Source organism: Dermatophagoides farinae, chromosome 7 (assembly GCF_024713945.1).
Source record: "Dermatophagoides farinae isolate YC_2012a chromosome 7, ASM2471394v1, whole genome shotgun sequence".
Lineage (NCBI taxonomy): Eukaryota > Metazoa > Arthropoda > Arachnida > Sarcoptiformes > Pyroglyphidae > Dermatophagoides > Dermatophagoides farinae.
Window position 1 is genome coordinate 3,668,514 of NC_134683.1, and position 16,805 is coordinate 3,685,318.

The 16,805-nt window shown below is 29.5% G+C and overlaps 2 protein-coding genes across 9 annotated transcripts; both read right to left on the minus strand.

Annotated features, from left to right (window-relative positions):
- Positions 1 to 110: 110 nt before the first annotated feature.
- Positions 111 to 6,408, minus strand: LOC124497280 (tolloid-like protein 1). 4 transcript variants are annotated; one of them, XM_075732620.1, is made up of 11 exons: positions 5,824 to 6,406; positions 4,197 to 5,763; positions 3,979 to 4,085; positions 3,827 to 3,898; positions 3,387 to 3,632; positions 2,975 to 3,322; positions 2,213 to 2,838; positions 1,956 to 2,139; positions 1,415 to 1,882; positions 1,091 to 1,344; positions 111 to 1,012 (listed from the first exon to the last, which is right to left on the minus strand). In XM_075732620.1, the coding sequence occupies exons 2-11, from the start codon at positions 4,691 to 4,693 to the stop codon at positions 668 to 670; spliced, it is 3,147 nt and encodes a 1,048-aa protein (XP_075588735.1). In that variant the 5' UTR covers positions 4,694 to 5,763; positions 5,824 to 6,406; the 3' UTR covers positions 111 to 667. The 4 variants fall into 4 exon arrangements, with proteins under 4 accessions (XP_075588735.1, XP_046916877.2, XP_046916876.2 ...); XM_047060921.2 differs by having other exon boundaries at positions 1,956 to 2,135; positions 2,209 to 2,838; positions 4,197 to 6,408; XM_047060920.2 differs by having other exon boundaries at positions 4,197 to 6,406.
- A 147-nt stretch (positions 6,409 to 6,555) lies between these two features.
- Positions 6,556 to 15,269, minus strand: rau (RA domain-containing protein rau). 5 transcript variants are annotated; one of them, XM_075732622.1, is made up of 4 exons: positions 12,908 to 15,269; positions 7,532 to 8,352; positions 7,320 to 7,452; positions 6,556 to 7,241 (listed from the first exon to the last, which is right to left on the minus strand). In XM_075732622.1, the coding sequence occupies exons 2-4, from the start codon at positions 8,300 to 8,302 to the stop codon at positions 6,775 to 6,777; spliced, it is 1,371 nt and encodes a 456-aa protein (XP_075588737.1). In that variant the 5' UTR covers positions 8,303 to 8,352; positions 12,908 to 15,269; the 3' UTR covers positions 6,556 to 6,774. The 5 variants fall into 5 exon arrangements, with proteins under 5 accessions (XP_075588737.1, XP_075588740.1, XP_075588739.1 ...); XM_075732625.1 differs by lacking the exon at positions 12,908 to 15,269 and adding an exon at positions 10,288 to 10,329; XM_075732624.1 differs by lacking the exon at positions 12,908 to 15,269 and adding an exon at positions 9,199 to 9,707.
- Positions 15,270 to 16,805: the final 1,536 nt, after the last annotated feature.

The following is a 16,805-nucleotide window of genomic DNA, read 5'->3' on the forward strand; positions in this document are numbered from 1 at the left end:
CGAACCAAATCTTTTGAACCCTTCGATTCGGAAATTAGATTTCAAAATCGAATATGATCACGTTCGCATATCAATAAAAAAAAGAACATCAAAAACAACAACAAAAAAAATTGGTACTCAATTTGCTTTTATTTGTATATATATTCGATATATAATGGTAAAGAAGAAGAAGACAAAAGAAAAAATTCATTTAAAACATCAAAAAGGAACGAACGAAACAAGAAAAAAAAATTTTAAATCACCTACAAAATTTAAAAAAAAGAAAGATATTTTGAGCAATAGTTTTTGGTTAGGATTGTTGAATAGATAGATAGAAAAAAATGAAGAACCTGGAAAAAGGGATAGGAAGGTTCTGTTGTTTTTGTTGTTGTTGTTCAAGCTCGAAACCGGGATATCGTTTTTTTTCTGAGATGAATATTGTTCTGTCGTTGACTGAGCATCATAATATGAATGATGATGATGATGTAAGTAGATCGAATGTATTTTTTTTTTTTTTTTTTTTTTTTTTTTTTGTTGTCGATTGATAATAAATCATCACAAGAAAAAATAATTAATTTTAAACTGCCAAATACCAAAAAAAAATTGACAATGATTATATATGAATGAAATGATGATCGATGTATGTTTGTGAATCATTCCCGTAATAAATTGTTTTTTTTTTGGCACTCTATACGTAAAATTTTCTTCGATGAGGTTGTTGTGGATTTCGATGATAATGATGATTATTATTATGATTATGATGTCGATGATGATAACGAGGAATTGTTGAATGATGTATAGATAATGATGATGATGACGGCATTGGTGATTGTGATGGTGATGGTTGTGGATAAAAAAATTTCGAAATCAATTGATTTTCCAATTGTTTACGTTCTTGTTGATTAATAAATTGTTCCTGTTCATCAGCTTCAACAGATGAATATATTAATGTAAATCCTTTATTATGGATTGAATCATCTGTACGAAAACGTATTAGTAATGAATCACCTGATGAGATCATATCGTTTGGCATCTAAAATTATTAATAATTAATAAAATGGTCAATTTTTTTTTGTTTTGATTTTTGCAAGAATAAATTACTATATACTACCTGATTACCACAGAAACGTCCTAATGATGGTGCAGTATCATCACCACCATCAAATATTTCAACAAAATCATATGAACAATTATTTTCATGTTCCAATTCGAATGTAACAAATTTTAGATAAACTTTTTTATCATGTCCAGCCGTTACTAGATGCCAATCACAATCTTCTTTTTTATCATAATTTGCATCACCAAATTTAAAATGTGAATACAAATGTTCAAATGATCCTGTTGCTAATAATCGTCCACCACATACTATAGTGAGAAAAAAAAATAGTGAGATAAATTTTAATAATTGATCGACTATAATTTTACAGCAACATACCTGTATAGTATCTTGCTTTAAAACCTTTTCGTTGGACGGATGCATCAGTTTTAAATACCATTAATGCCTTGTTAGATGATGATACTAATGGATGTGGTTCTTTACTACCACAGAATCTACCCAATGTTTGTCCAGAAGGTGTATCACCATCATAAATGGCAACAAAATCATATGCACATTCTTGTTGTGGTTCAAGTTCAAAATCTTCAAATACAATTTTAATACGATGTCCAAGTGTTGCAATAAATAGCCATGTACAATCTTTTTTACTTGGATATTCTTCCGGATATTGTGGACTAACAATCTCAGCATTCGAACTAGTTATCTGATATGAACAGCTACCTTCTTTACAATCATGTTTATTTTCATGTAAAACATAACCACTATTACATTCACAGACATATGATCCGATTTTATTTCGACAAACATGTTGACAACCACCATTGTTGATGACACATTCATCCAGATCTATCAATTAATCAGTTAAAAAAATGAATTTTAGTTTTAAAGAAAATTGTAATTAAAAAAAAACTTTGTTTACCAGTGAAAAAATGCAAATGAAAACCACCACGTTGTACGGAATTATCCGATGTAAATGCCATAAGAAGATTATGTCCTTGTGATGTTATGATCGGTGGTAGACGTGATCCACAGAATATTCCATGTGGGCTATAATGATCGTTCAGTTTGCTTTTGATATCCAATTTATCATATTCACAATCTTGCTAATCGAAAAAGAAAAGAAAAAATAATTAATGAAACAAAACAAAACAAAAAATGAGACAATTATTCACCAACATTGTTGCCTTCCAAATCGAAAAATGTAAAATTCAATAAGATTCGAAATCCTTCGGGCGCAACAATTTTCCATATACAATTCTTATTCGGTGGATATAGATCAGGAAATGATGGTGATGATATTGTTCCATTTGATGATTCAATAAGGCCACCACATGCATCTTCACATTTTTTACCATCCGAATGTAATTCATAACCAATACGACATTCACAATGATAACCACCATATGTATTGATACATTCATGTTCACAACCATGATTTGAATCCAGACATTCATTCATTTCTTTGATGAATGTAGCGGAAAATCCAGCTTTACTTACGGATGAATCGGAAACAAATTTTACATATAAATGATTTGTCGACGAACGTATATCGGCAGGTATTTTATGACCACAAAATCTGCCCAACATTGGGCTAGTATCAGTATAACCATCTTTGATTTCCAGATAATCATAAACACAATTATCATGATTTTCAATTTCAAATGATTGAAATTTCAATGCTACTTGATAGCCATCCGGTACGGTTATATGCCATATACATTCTTTATTTGGACGATATTCATCTGGATAATAAGGACTTTGTAAATAGCCATTTTCGGCAACAATTTCACCACCACAAACGACTATAATGAAATGGATGGATGAATGGAAGAGAAAATGAAAACAAAAATTAACATAATGTTTGTTTCTGTGTGTGAGTGTGTATGCAAAAAAAACAACTTTCAATGAAAATGAATAAATTGAAAAAAACAAACAAACCTTCATAGGTGGCATTGAAACCACGATGATTATGTTGATTAGGTGTAACCATATAGGTGATTAACATACGATGTCCTTGTGATATGATTGATGTTGGTATTTTACCGCTACCACAATATTTACCAATTAATGGTGATTTAAACCAATAACCATCACGAATTTCGATATAACCATTTTCACATTTATTCGTTTCATAAATATCGATATCGGTAATATTCAATATGATTTTCTCACCATGTGTTGCCGTTATACGCCATTCACAATATTCACCTTCAGGTGGTGGTGATGATTGTGGATAATTTGGTGATATAATTTGTCCATATTCATCCTGTATGGTATGGCCACATTCTTTGTAATGAAAAATTATTTATTTAATCATTTCTATTTTAAAATTCCATCTAGACACACTTACTTGGACAACGATATAATAGTTTAGTTTGAGCAATATCACCCTGACTTAGCCGTATACGTTGACCAATTTCAGGCCTATTTGCTGGATCCATATCTCCTACTGCAGATAATTTCGGTAATATTGTATCCAGATGAATGCTTTTGGAGAATGTATTCCTTGAATAATGCATAATACTATCGAAATCATATTTGATACCCAATGAATTGACTTCATCTTCGGTCAGTTTGTTGAAATTATACTCCTGACCTTACCCACATGTACACGGACCATGTTCGATGGAATTGAATTGAAAATTGGAATTTATATAATTTAAAGAAATGAAAATAAAAAAGGAAAACATAAACAGAATTTTCGATTAGTGTACGATTCTCTCTTTCTCACTTGATTTATATTCTGTTTTGAAAATTCTAAAAAAAATGAGAAAAATCCAATGAACATACCAGGCATAATATTGTGATTCATAATGTGAACATTTTCGTCACGGTCGGGTCTGGTGTGTTCATGCCAAAAACCTATAGGGATAAAAAAAAATTTTTTTTATTAGGCCAGAAAATTGCGGAAATCCTCCCTGGAAATATCTGGTGAAACTAACCTACAACATGACCAAGTTCATGTACAACGATACCGAATTTATCACAATTTTTTCCAATCGAAATAGCTTGTGGTCCATTACCACGTTTTCCAACATATGAACAACAGCTTTGATTTGTTGATTCGATGTCGAATGAATAAATGAATTTTGAATCGAAAAAAAAATGAAAAAATTTCAAATAAAAGAAAGAAAAATCCAATAAATATAAATAAACATACCCACAAGGACGTTCAGTAAATATAATATAATTAGGATGTTCAGCAGTACGTTCAACAAATTTAACGCACGTATTATTTTCCCAATGTTTCATTGCTTGTTTGAATAGGGCACGATGATCGCCACTGAAATTGGATTCAATTTCATATGGAATGACACCATAATCCCAGAGACGTTCTAAACGTGCTGTCGCTGCACGTTTTGGTCGTTGTTGTCCAATAAAATTGATTGTCTGTTGTTCCAATGGTACATTACGTAATTGATATTTAAAATTATCTTCCTGTTCGATATAATAGAATTCTGGTTGCTGTTGTTGCTGATGCCGCTGTTGTCGTTGTTGTGATGAATCGATAGTATCGATTATCGTTGCCGAATGTTTTATTCTTATTCTTGAACATTGAATATTCGTTGATGATAAACTTGTGATTATGATGATAATAATTAATATGATGATTTTCATTAATAATATCGATACAATTTTTTGATTTGGATCGATCATTTTTGGATCATTTAATCAATTATCAAATGATTTGATTTTGGGATGATCAATCCTTGTTTTTTTTTAAGTTGTTACAAATGAAATAATACAAATGACGATGATGATGATCGTTTTGATGAAGATGAGAATAAAAAATGGCGTCGACAACAAATTAAAAACAACATATGATGGTGATAATGGTGATGATGATGAATATCGGGTTCATTGGACTTTTAAAGTCAAAACAATAATAATCTACCAAAATTTTATATATCGAAATGAATGATGGCAGTGTACAGTGTATGGTGTGTGATGATTATCATGAATAATAAAAATAAAAATTTGTTCGACGAATTGAGAATATGACGACAAACAATCAAATGTTATTGAATCAATTGCTATCAGTAATATCAATCATCATCATCATCATATCGACAAACAAATCGTAATTGAGAAAATGATCTTGATAATGTTTACCCAAGAAACAAAATAAAAAAAAGTAAGTTGTTGTTGTTGTTGTTGTTGTCAATAAGGAAAATTGGTTTTTGTTTTCTTCTATTTTGTCAAACAAATCGTAAATAGAAATTGCCTTCGGCCTATTGTTTGATTATAATCATTATTATTATCGTCATTTTTTTTTATCATGGCCAAAAAGAATAATAAAAACAACAATAACGTTTTGAGATCACTGATATTCGAATGTCACAATCGAATAATTTGACAAACGAATTCAAAGTTTAAAAATCAAATTCTGAAAACGCAAAAAAAACAGACGATTCTTTACTTGACGGCAATGGCAATGTTCTTTGGTGATGACAAGTGATGATATATTTTTTTTTTGTCTTATTCTGACTTAAAAGAAGATTCTTTTTTTTCGTCATCAAATTCACTTCAAGAGAATAATGTATGCATCAATAAACCATATCACCAAAAACGAAATTGACGAACAAACCAATCAAAATGAATGAATGAATGAATGAAAAAACAAATTACAAAACAACATAAAGAATTCCAATCATAGTGCCAATCATCAACATCACAAACGACGACCATCGAAATTCGTTTTTATGTTTCTGTATCGAAGAACAGAACTTGAATTTAAGCCAAATACTTTTGCTATACAATACACACACACACACACACACACATACATTGAAGATATCTTTCTTGATAGTGAAATTGATGCGCTTCTTCTTTATTCGTTCGTCATTTTTTTTTTGTTGTGTTTAAATGATAATGATTATAATCAAACAAAATACGTATAGAAAATCAAACCATCATCATCATCATCATCATCGAATCATCGAATCAAATCGGTTTTTTAAGAAGAAAGAAAAAAAAATGGTCTGCAATCGCAATTGATCGTTACACATATACATTTGACGACGATGACGGGTTGATGACAACAACAACAACAACAACAACAAATGCATAAATATTGAAAACAGAAGAAAAGAAATCTTTTTTTTTTCTTCTGTATATATGTGTGTGTGTATGTGAATTGTATAAGTTTGTGTTTGCTTCGTGTTTCTGGGGTTTTGAGCCAAATAAATATTATATTATTATGTGTGTTTGTACCGACTCACATACATATATGGGCCATATTGGTCCTCAGTAATACATACATTGGCTTCATACAGTCAATATGTATGTTTGTGTGTGTGTGAATCCAAAGAGAAGGACCAGACCAAACAAAAAAAAAATTTGAGATTTTTTTAGAATTGAAATGTTCCAAAATTTAAAACTGTTCCAACTGTGTTTTTGTGTGTGTGTGTGTTATGTGTTGTTTTATATTTGATAAACGCACGGGTTGGTTGGTTCGACAATCCAATTTCATTATTATGGGATTGAAATCATTTTTTTTTTCGTATGCGTAATAAATAAATTTTTGATTAATTTTTTCTTGATTTTTATTATTAATAAAATATTATTATTCCAATTGATTATAAATTCAGTCAGTCAGTCAGTTATTACGATAAGTCTTTGCCAATATACAACAGCAAGAACAAAAAAAAAATTTCGAAAAAATCATCATTGATAATAATATGATGAGGTTAGACTAGAAATAAAGAGGCAAACAAAAAAAAATGTTGATGACCGAATCAAAATGATATAACACAGGACCCTCTTTCTTGTCGAAGGGAGTGTTGTTTTAAATATACAGAACTTTTCCGGTCGTAGTTGTTGTTGTTGTTGTTGTTTGATGATGATGATGAATGTTGATGCTGCGGTAGCTGTAACTGTGGATGTGATCGATAATGAGGATAATGGTGGTTGTGGTGGTGGTAGTGATTTCGATTTTCCGTTGCAATAGCCATACTATTATGATTTGTTGTTGTGGTTGCTGCACCCAGCAAATTCATAGTAAATTCAGATTTGAAATTTTTTCGAAAATCAGCCATTATCAAACGGGAATCGTTACTGCTGTTGTTGTTGTTGTTATCAATGTATTGGTGATGATGTTGAATTCGACATGATGATGGACGAATTTCGAAACGATTAAAATCTTGATTTGGCCATTCCATACGTATGGCTAATGGTCGATCGGTTGGTGACAATTTTTGTTCAACTAAAAAAAAAAACAAATAAATAAAATTGTCATCATACAATTATGATTACTGGTATTGAACTAGAAATAGCCACTTACTTTTACAAGAAGGTGAATAAACATAAAGTTCATATTGTTTATCTATAGTAGGTAAATCAAGTATACCGGTAACCAAATGAGTTAACTCTTCAACATTCGTCCTTTCCGATATGAGAATATTTACAGTGGATGGCTATTTGGATGGAAAAAAAATATTACATCACCAGAAACAAAAATAAAAAAAACAAACATACAAACAAATAACCACTTACCCCATGTTTACATTGATTATGAATACGAACATTTTCACCACGACGCATTACTAAAGTGAATTTAAGATCTTTTTGTCGATAACATGATTGTAATAATGCTGGACATGCATCATCATCTAATGCCATAACACTACGTATTGGTATACCGGTTTGTTTAATCCATGCTTCAAGGGTTAAATAAAAAAGATTAGGATCTAGATGATTGAGACGAAATTTTTTCAATATAATCTGTACAATTTCTTGACTGGTTGTATGATTAGATATGGATAATGTTTTATATTCAACATCTGTACAAAGAACACGTGTAAATATTTTTATTACAAATTTACGATCAATCGTATTTGATGATGTTGATGTTGGTGATGATGAAACAATTTTATTCTGATGATCATCATTATTATTTATTGATTTTGTTGGTAATGATAATTGAACATTATCCGTTATTAGACTAGGTAATGATGATGTTGATGATGAAGATGAACTCCATGAACGATGATGATGATGGTGATTAACAACAGGAACTAATAAATGATTCGTATGATGATGATGATGATGAGTGATGGGCGATTCAATAGAATCATTCATTATCGATGATGATCCATTCGAAATACTATCAGAACTATTCAATGAAATTGAATCCGATGATGTTGATGATGATGATTGTCGTTTAAGATCGACATCAAACATTGTTGGATTATTTGAAGCTGATAATGATGATGATGGTGATGTTGAATATGATAATGGCATTGGTGTTGAAACGTATTTGAGCATGATTCAAAAAAAGGTGTGATTATATGGTCGTCTGAAAAACAATTTGAAAACTAAAAAAAATTAGAAAAAAAATTGGTTTTAGAATATCAACTAAAGAAAAAAAAATCAAAAACACATTTTAAATGGTGATTAATAAAAGTCATCATCAAACCAAACCATTTCATCATATGCTACCACCATTGATTATATATAGTAATTGAATTGCAATATATGATTGTCATTTCCCAGAAACAACAACAACAACAACTACGACGACAACAACAACAGCAGCAACAAAATAAAAAACAAAAACTGGAGCGGAAATAGACATCACGTATACATGATAATAATAATAATAATAAATCATAGATCAAAAGATATACAACCAATAGAAAAAAAAACACTCAAACCAAATTGATATCACTCAAACACGTAGAGATTCAAAAGATTATAATCGATTGTGACATCGATTATTATTAAAAATAATAATGATATTTAATGTTCATTTGATGGTATCTCAGAGTCAGAATCATATACACACACACACACACACACACAAAAACGCACATAAATCTAACAACAACAACAACAAAAAAGTTTTTTTGTTTTTTTTTCATCTAGGATTGAATGGATTACAAATATGACCTGACACATTGATCAATTTGTATATGGAAAAAAAATGAATGAATGAATGTTGTGTTTATATATAGCTTGTGATGTGTGTTTGTGTGTGTGTGTGTGCTTTATGTGATATGTTTGTTTGTTTATTTGAATCGAATGAATGGCTATTTTTGAATTATTTTTCATTATGTGTATATTTGGTTTTTGCATTTGTGTGTGTGTGTGTGTGTGTTGGTGGTGTTAATGGAGATGTAGAAAAAAAAATGGGGAGAGAGAGAGAGACCACTGACATTTACCTTGGTCAATATATATGAATATGAATATATAAATAGTAAAGCCGGATGATTATAATGATGATGATAACATATATTAATGATGGTGACGATTGGGTTGATTTACAATACAATACAAACAATTGGCAGAAAAAAGAGAGAGAGAGAAATAGAATAAACAAAGGAGAAACTCTTTCTTTCTTTTTTTTTTTTTTTTTTTTTTTGGTTAAATTCAATTATATGATGATAATGATGATAATAATTTTTTACAATGCAAATCGACAGAGAATTGTCAACAAAATAAATATCAGAAAAAAAATGTAAATGATTATTATTATTAATGTCAATGGAAATGAGAAAATAGAACGAGAAACTTGCAAATGTCAAAGTGCAAACCAAAACACACACACAAACAAACAAAAAAAATCTGTCCGCTGAAATACCTATCATCAGAATTCTGTTCTAAATGTGATAATGAATACAAAATATCATCATCATCATTGGTGTCCAATTACCATAGTAATTATTATCAATAACAAAAGACAAGATAAACAAATTATTAGTGATTTTGGTGGTTGAAGTTAAAGTTATCAATTATTAATATCCACTATACACACACACACACACACACACACACACACAATATTGACATAGAAAATAAAATATAAGCTAGATATATCTATTGGCTTTTTTTTGATTATTTCACAACAATTTTGGAACATTACCACCACCACCACCACCATCAATAAAGACTATGGATGAGTGATACGGAAAAAAAGTGTCAAAGTCAATTGATCAAAAAACACAAACACAAACACAGACACACACACACAAAGAGAAATGGGAAAGATTTTTTGAAAAATTATCACCGGCAAATCATAATGGATGATAATACAAATGTCGGAAGTGTTATCTCTGCATATTTCACACACACACACATGCACATATACACACACCCATCGTGTATATTATCATATCCAGGAATAAAAAACGAAGATGATAAACAAAACAAAACAAAAAAAAAAAACAAACACCAACAAAAAAAAATGACAAATGTCAATACAATAATGACCAGACACCCAATCAATTATGACATATCATATCATATACTACTTTATTAAAAGAAGATAGTTTGTTGTTGTTGTTGTTGTGTGTGCTGTTCGGGTTCAATTCGTTTTTTTTTCTTGTCTGTTTTTTTCGTCGGTTGTGATATGATTTGAATTCCAACAAAACACACACACACACACATACAATGAGATAGGAAAAAAAAGAAACAGAGCAATAATTGTGTAAAAGAAAAAATAGAGAGAGGTAACAGGAAACCAACATAGGATATTATAAAGCTGTTTTGGTTGAGATAAAATTTCATTTAGCAAAAAAAAACCAAAAAAGAAAAATCATATTGAGGTCTAAAGAATATCTATGTAGATGGATTGGATCATTTTTCTTTTTGGCATTAAATTAACACCACAAAATATGATTGAAATGACGCATACAAATGGAAAAAAATGGAAAAAAGTTTTAAATGAGAACACATTCAATACAAAAAAAAAAATCCACCACATATGTTTTCTATGGAAAAGAAAAAATCTTAATTTTTTTTTATCTTAATGGCAAAATGAAATGAAAGAAAAAAAAATTAAGCAAAAAAACGGCTGGAAATGTTTCATTTCCGTTTTTTTTTTGGATAAATCCTAATGGCAATGATTCATTGATTCAGAACTAAAAAACACAAGACACTTGATTCATTGAAGATGATGATGATGATTAGTAGACAATGATAATCTTGTATCATCAAAAATTAGCAGAGAAAATTTCTTTTTTTCTTCGTACCATTGTGAAATGCTGAATGAACAAGAACAACAAAAAATTCAGACCACATTAAGAAGAAGAAGAAGAGAAATCCATTTGACATAATTATAATGGCGTTTTATGTTTGTTGATGGTACAGAAGAATAGAAAAAAAACACAATGACAAACTGTTGATTAAATATATAAAAACAAAAAAAAAATTAACGACTTGAAAATGAAATTTACATTCAAAAATCAAAAAAAAAACAAAGCAAAACCATTGATGATTGTAATCATCATGTTATTTTTTTATAATGATGAACAATGAGATATAATCATCTCAAGTTATCCAATCTTTACATTCATTCATCCATCATATGTAAAATGTAAATGCAAGTCCAATTGCATATATGTTTAGTTATAATGACCATTGCGAACAAAAAAAAAACTGACATCAACAGGTACATATAATAATTATTATTAAATCACATATAAACAATAAATTAAATGACCAAAAGTTCATCTTCATATGACATATGTCGATGTCATCAATAAGATGATAACGACAAAAAAAGAGTCAAAATGTTTGCAAACTCGACACATTTTCATAACATACAATTCACATATATTTACATAATTTGCAATTTAATTTGAATATATATAAAAAAAGAAAATTTTTCTTAATCGTGAGAATCTTTATTGTTTTTCAAAAAGATTCTCGTCCTTGTTTTGTTTTGTCTTTTGAATGCTATCGCTCACCCTGTAGTCTAATGTTTAAAATTTCTCGCACATCGTCATCATCATCATCATCATGAATAAAAATATCAAGATTGCCGGACAAAAAAAAATCAAAACAAAAACTTTTCAACCATTTATATTTATCTATATTATGAAGTAAACAAAAATAACTTTTAATGATGATGATGAAAACATCATTTAGACAGGACGAAAAAAAAACAAAACAAAACCAATTTAATTAAAAAAAAAGATACAGCTTGCCTCTGAGAATTTTTTGTTTTCATCTTCTTACATTCATTCATTAAATTCTGAGAATAAAATTAGACCAAAAAAAAACAAAAAGCCAGTAAAAAAAATGAAATGAAATGATTGTGTAGGCGTCATTGGCTGATGATGATGATGATGATCACCGTCATCATCAATTTGCCATTGACCCTCCCCCCACACCTACCTAACACCCCCAATCAAATTGGCTTTTATTATAATATATAAAAGTGATGACAGATGGACATTATTATCATTATTATTGCTTATGTATTTATAACTAAAAAAAAAATTTAGTTTCAAACATCATGATTATATTCCATTTATATTCATTCAATGAAAAGAATGAACAGAAAAAAAACCCTCACATAAAAATATATAGAATGATTATACAGATGTAGACATCATTATCATGATGATGATGATTACGTTTAAGGCAATCAATAGCTTCAAGGCATCATCGTTATGATCATCATCATAATCATTGAATGTTTAGATTCTAATCAATAATCTAAACAATTGATTAGAATCATCATCATCATCATCAGCTAAAAACAAGAGGGCGTACATTATTTATATAGGCTAATCATCTTGTTGTTGTTGTTGTTGTTTTTGATTCAAATATAAAAGCCAAAAATGCGGCTTCCGTTTGTCATGTTTTTTTTATTAATTAAAACAATTTTATTATTATTATAGCCCTGACTACCAACGACAAACACACACACACCAATACCTTATTTAGAATGCATACATTTTTTTGTGCGTGGATTATAATGATTCTTGATGGGAAAGAACAAAAAAAAAAAAAAAATTCAAGATGACTTTATAGCCATGGTATGATGTTTGAATAAATGATTGATTGATTGATTGATTCATTTGATTTGATTTGATTTGATTTTTTCTTTCATTCATTTGCAAATATAATTGAAAAAAAACTTACCTTTTAGGCTCTCATAGAAAATTTCAAAGAGTTTTCATCAATAACATGTGCCTTATTCGGCGATGATGTATTTTTCAAAACTTGTTGTTGTTGTTGTAGCTGTAGTTGTTGTTGTTGTTGTTGTTATTGGAATTTGAATTCAAATCGATTATGTATGGATTTTCTGTCGTTGTTGTTGTTGTTGTTATTGTATAACTTGTATAATAATGATAATAATTATACTTGAATACAAGAAAAAAAAAGACCAACAGGTTTTTTTTCCTCTGTATTTTGAATATTTAATTTAGATTTTATTTCTTGGTTATGGTTTTTGTTGTTGCTGTTGATCGATTGAATCGGTTAAGTTATTTTTTCCTTTCTTCCTGCTGTTTTTTGTTGAATTTGAAATAAAAAAAATTCAGCAGCAGGTGAATGATGAATATATGAATGTGATATGAACGTTTTTGTTGTTGTTGATGGTTAAATACAAATGAACAAAAAAAAACCACGAAACACACGAAAACAAAACAAAAAAAAATTATGGACGTCGTTAATTTTGATGATGATAATGATGATGATGGTGTGATCGATGGAATTCAATTTTTCATTTCAATTGTATATGATTATTATTTCTTGTTGATTGATTTGAATGATCGTTGCATGTGAATGAAATGAATATTCTCCACTATGTACATGCACACACACAAAAATAATGTTTATGATTGAATGTCAAAACAATGAAAAATAAATCACTAAAAACAATCGGTTGTGTATTTTCTTGATTGATGTTTCAGTGGCAAATAATTCGTGATCAAAAACAATCAAAACATTATTTTTATACGAAATCGAAACCAAAAAAAAAAAAATTCGTCATTCACAAATCACATTCAAAATCAAAAATGAAAAAAAAATTTCTGATCAATTCTTTGGTCGTAATCGTGCAGCTGTGTGTATGTTTTTGTTTGTTTTTTTTTCGATCGAAGATCAATCAATGTATGTTTGAATTGAATGGAAAAAAAATCAAATGGTGGTGGTGTAATGCCAAAGCAGGAGGTCTTATTTGTGTGTATGTGTGTTTACACAATTCGGACGACAAAAGAAAATATTTTGTTTGTTTGGATATTTAAAAAATAAGATTTACATGAATAAAACCGGCAATCAAACACAAACTAAACATACACATGCACACACACACACATATAAATATATTGAAGAATTAGAAAACGAAATCAAAAAAATTGGATCATCAAAATGCAATGAATTGGAAAAGTGTAGCAGCAAGGGAAAATCCAAAAGAAAAACCGTTTTTTTTTACTTTTTTTTTGCTAAATTTGTGTATGTTGTATTGGGATTTTCCAATATTTTGAAATGAAATGAAATGAAATTCCAGAAGTCAAAAATAAAATTGCAGATGTACACACACACACACACACACACAATATGTTTGCAAAACTGTGTGGCTTTTGAATATTTGAATATGGAAACGAAACAAAAAAAAATTTTTTTTTTTTTTGGATTGAAATGTCTGAATGATGATGATCAATGTGAATGTGGATGAATCAACATAAGAAGATGGGAATGAAAATTATAACGGGGAACATTTTTTTTTCTTTTTCTTTCTTGACAATTATGAATTTTTTTTTCTTCTTCACTCCACTACTTTTTAATAATGATTTAATCAAATTACATAAGAAAAGAGACAACAGAAAGAAAATATCCAATGCACAAAGATGGATATCAAAGGAAATGAAATGGTCACCAAACACAGATAGACAGACATACACACACACACACATACATACATACCACAATCAAAGAAAATAAAAAAAAAATCAAACGAATCTTGAATCTAAATTCACACGAGACATAACAACACACAGATGTCTTTTTTTCTCTAAATGATCGTTTTTATTTTTATTTTTATTTTTTTGGATTTACTGTCTTTCTTTGCTTATGATGATGATGATGATGAGACCGAATAGAGGCCATGGGAGTTTTTTATTCTCACAATTTTTAGGCCAAATACAAAACAAACAAAATTACAACCATATACACATACACATACAAACTTGTAGTTCATATGGTTCAATTCAATTTTTCATTCACAATTATTATTTTCATGATATGATAATGATGATCTTTGTTGTTGTTGTTGTTGTTGTTGTCCATATTGACCATACATACATACATAAATGCACACACAATTCACGTTAATGATAATTACACGAACAACATAGGAATGGGCACATATGGTCATAACATGGTGGATAATGATGATGATGATGATGAGTCGGTATTTAGGCGGTCGGTGGGTGGAGGTGTGACAACCAGAAAAAAAAACAAACGGATGTATATAATATGATATGAGTGGATTTATGATCAAAAAAAAATAAAAATAAAAATTTTGGTCCTTAGTTCCGATATCACATGCACACAGCAAATGTGGATTTTGTCAAACAAAATATTCAAATATTGGTGACATTCAAAGGACAAATTTTAACCATCAAAAAAAAAAAAAAAAAAAAAAGAAAAGAAAAAACATCTGTTGCTGTGTTCATCATCCATATGGCAGCCAATCGACTAGTTCGTTTGGTTCCGTGTGAAAATCAGAAATAAAAAAAGAAAAAGAAGAAGAAATCTTTGACTGTATCTCGTTGTATATCAGACGACGACCGTTGTTTCGCATGTGTGTGTGTGTGTGTGAATATGATGCTAACTTTGTGATGTTTGATTGTTTGTTTGTTAACAACAACTAAATGAAATAAAAAAAAAAGAAAAGAAAAGAAATCTTTTTTATAATCAAACAGAAAACGGATTATTATTATCATTGATGATGATCATCATTACAAATGAATGGGAAAGAAAGAAAAGGAGAAAATTCGAATGAATCGTAATGAACTATTTTCACATGTCCATTTGTGCAAAAATGTTGTTGGCGAATTTGTGAATTTAAAAAAATACAAAAAAAATAAAAAAAAATAAAAAACATTCACAATGAGAGAAAGAAAAGGTCTACTACTACTACTACTACCCATCCTCTCTCTCTCTTCTTATGAAGATGTGATGATGCAGGAAAAGAAATGTCAAAAAAAAAATGCCAAACCTACCTATAGGTATTATTCGCATTACCAGGGTACCTACCTGTTTATATGTGTGTGTGTGTGTGTGCCGGTTTTGGATGAATTTTTGTTTTGTGTATGATGGTATTCAAGCAATGTTTATATTGAATTGCTTGATGGCGTTGATTCTCACACATTTTTTTTCATCAGAGATTCAGGTAGATTTTTGTTGTTGTTGTACATCTAACCTTGTCTATGAGCCGCATCATCTCTGGAATGTATGATGAAACAAACTAGAGAGAGAGAGAGAACGAGGGAAAGAAACCATCAAATATTTGAAAGATAACACCATGATGATGATGATGATGATGATGGATTCCGAGGTAAAAGTTTACATTTATCTTTTGTATAAAAGCATAACGAAAGTGAAATTACATTTGACCTGTGTTCATTGTGGTAGTTGAAAGTTTGGTTTTTGATATTTTTCGTTAACCTTGTCGACCTTAGCACACTTGATTATTATTATTATGATGATGATGATGATGATGATGATGATGATGATAATGATAATGGTGATTGGTGAATTTCTTAATTCGGATGCTTGATGTTTAAAGTTGATTTTTTGTCGTTGATAATAATACAACAACAACAACAACAAGTGAATGAATGAATGAATAGAATTCGAATCAAGCAGAACGGAAATAGCCAACATTCTATTTTAGCTACTGCTGCTGCTGCTGCGTTGATGCTGTCGAACCCTCAAGGCTATTTTGCATCATTCGAATGTTTTCGTTCTTTTTTTTCATTTGAGATTCAAATTTCCTGTCCATTTTGGTTTTCACCTTGAAATTTTTGCTGTT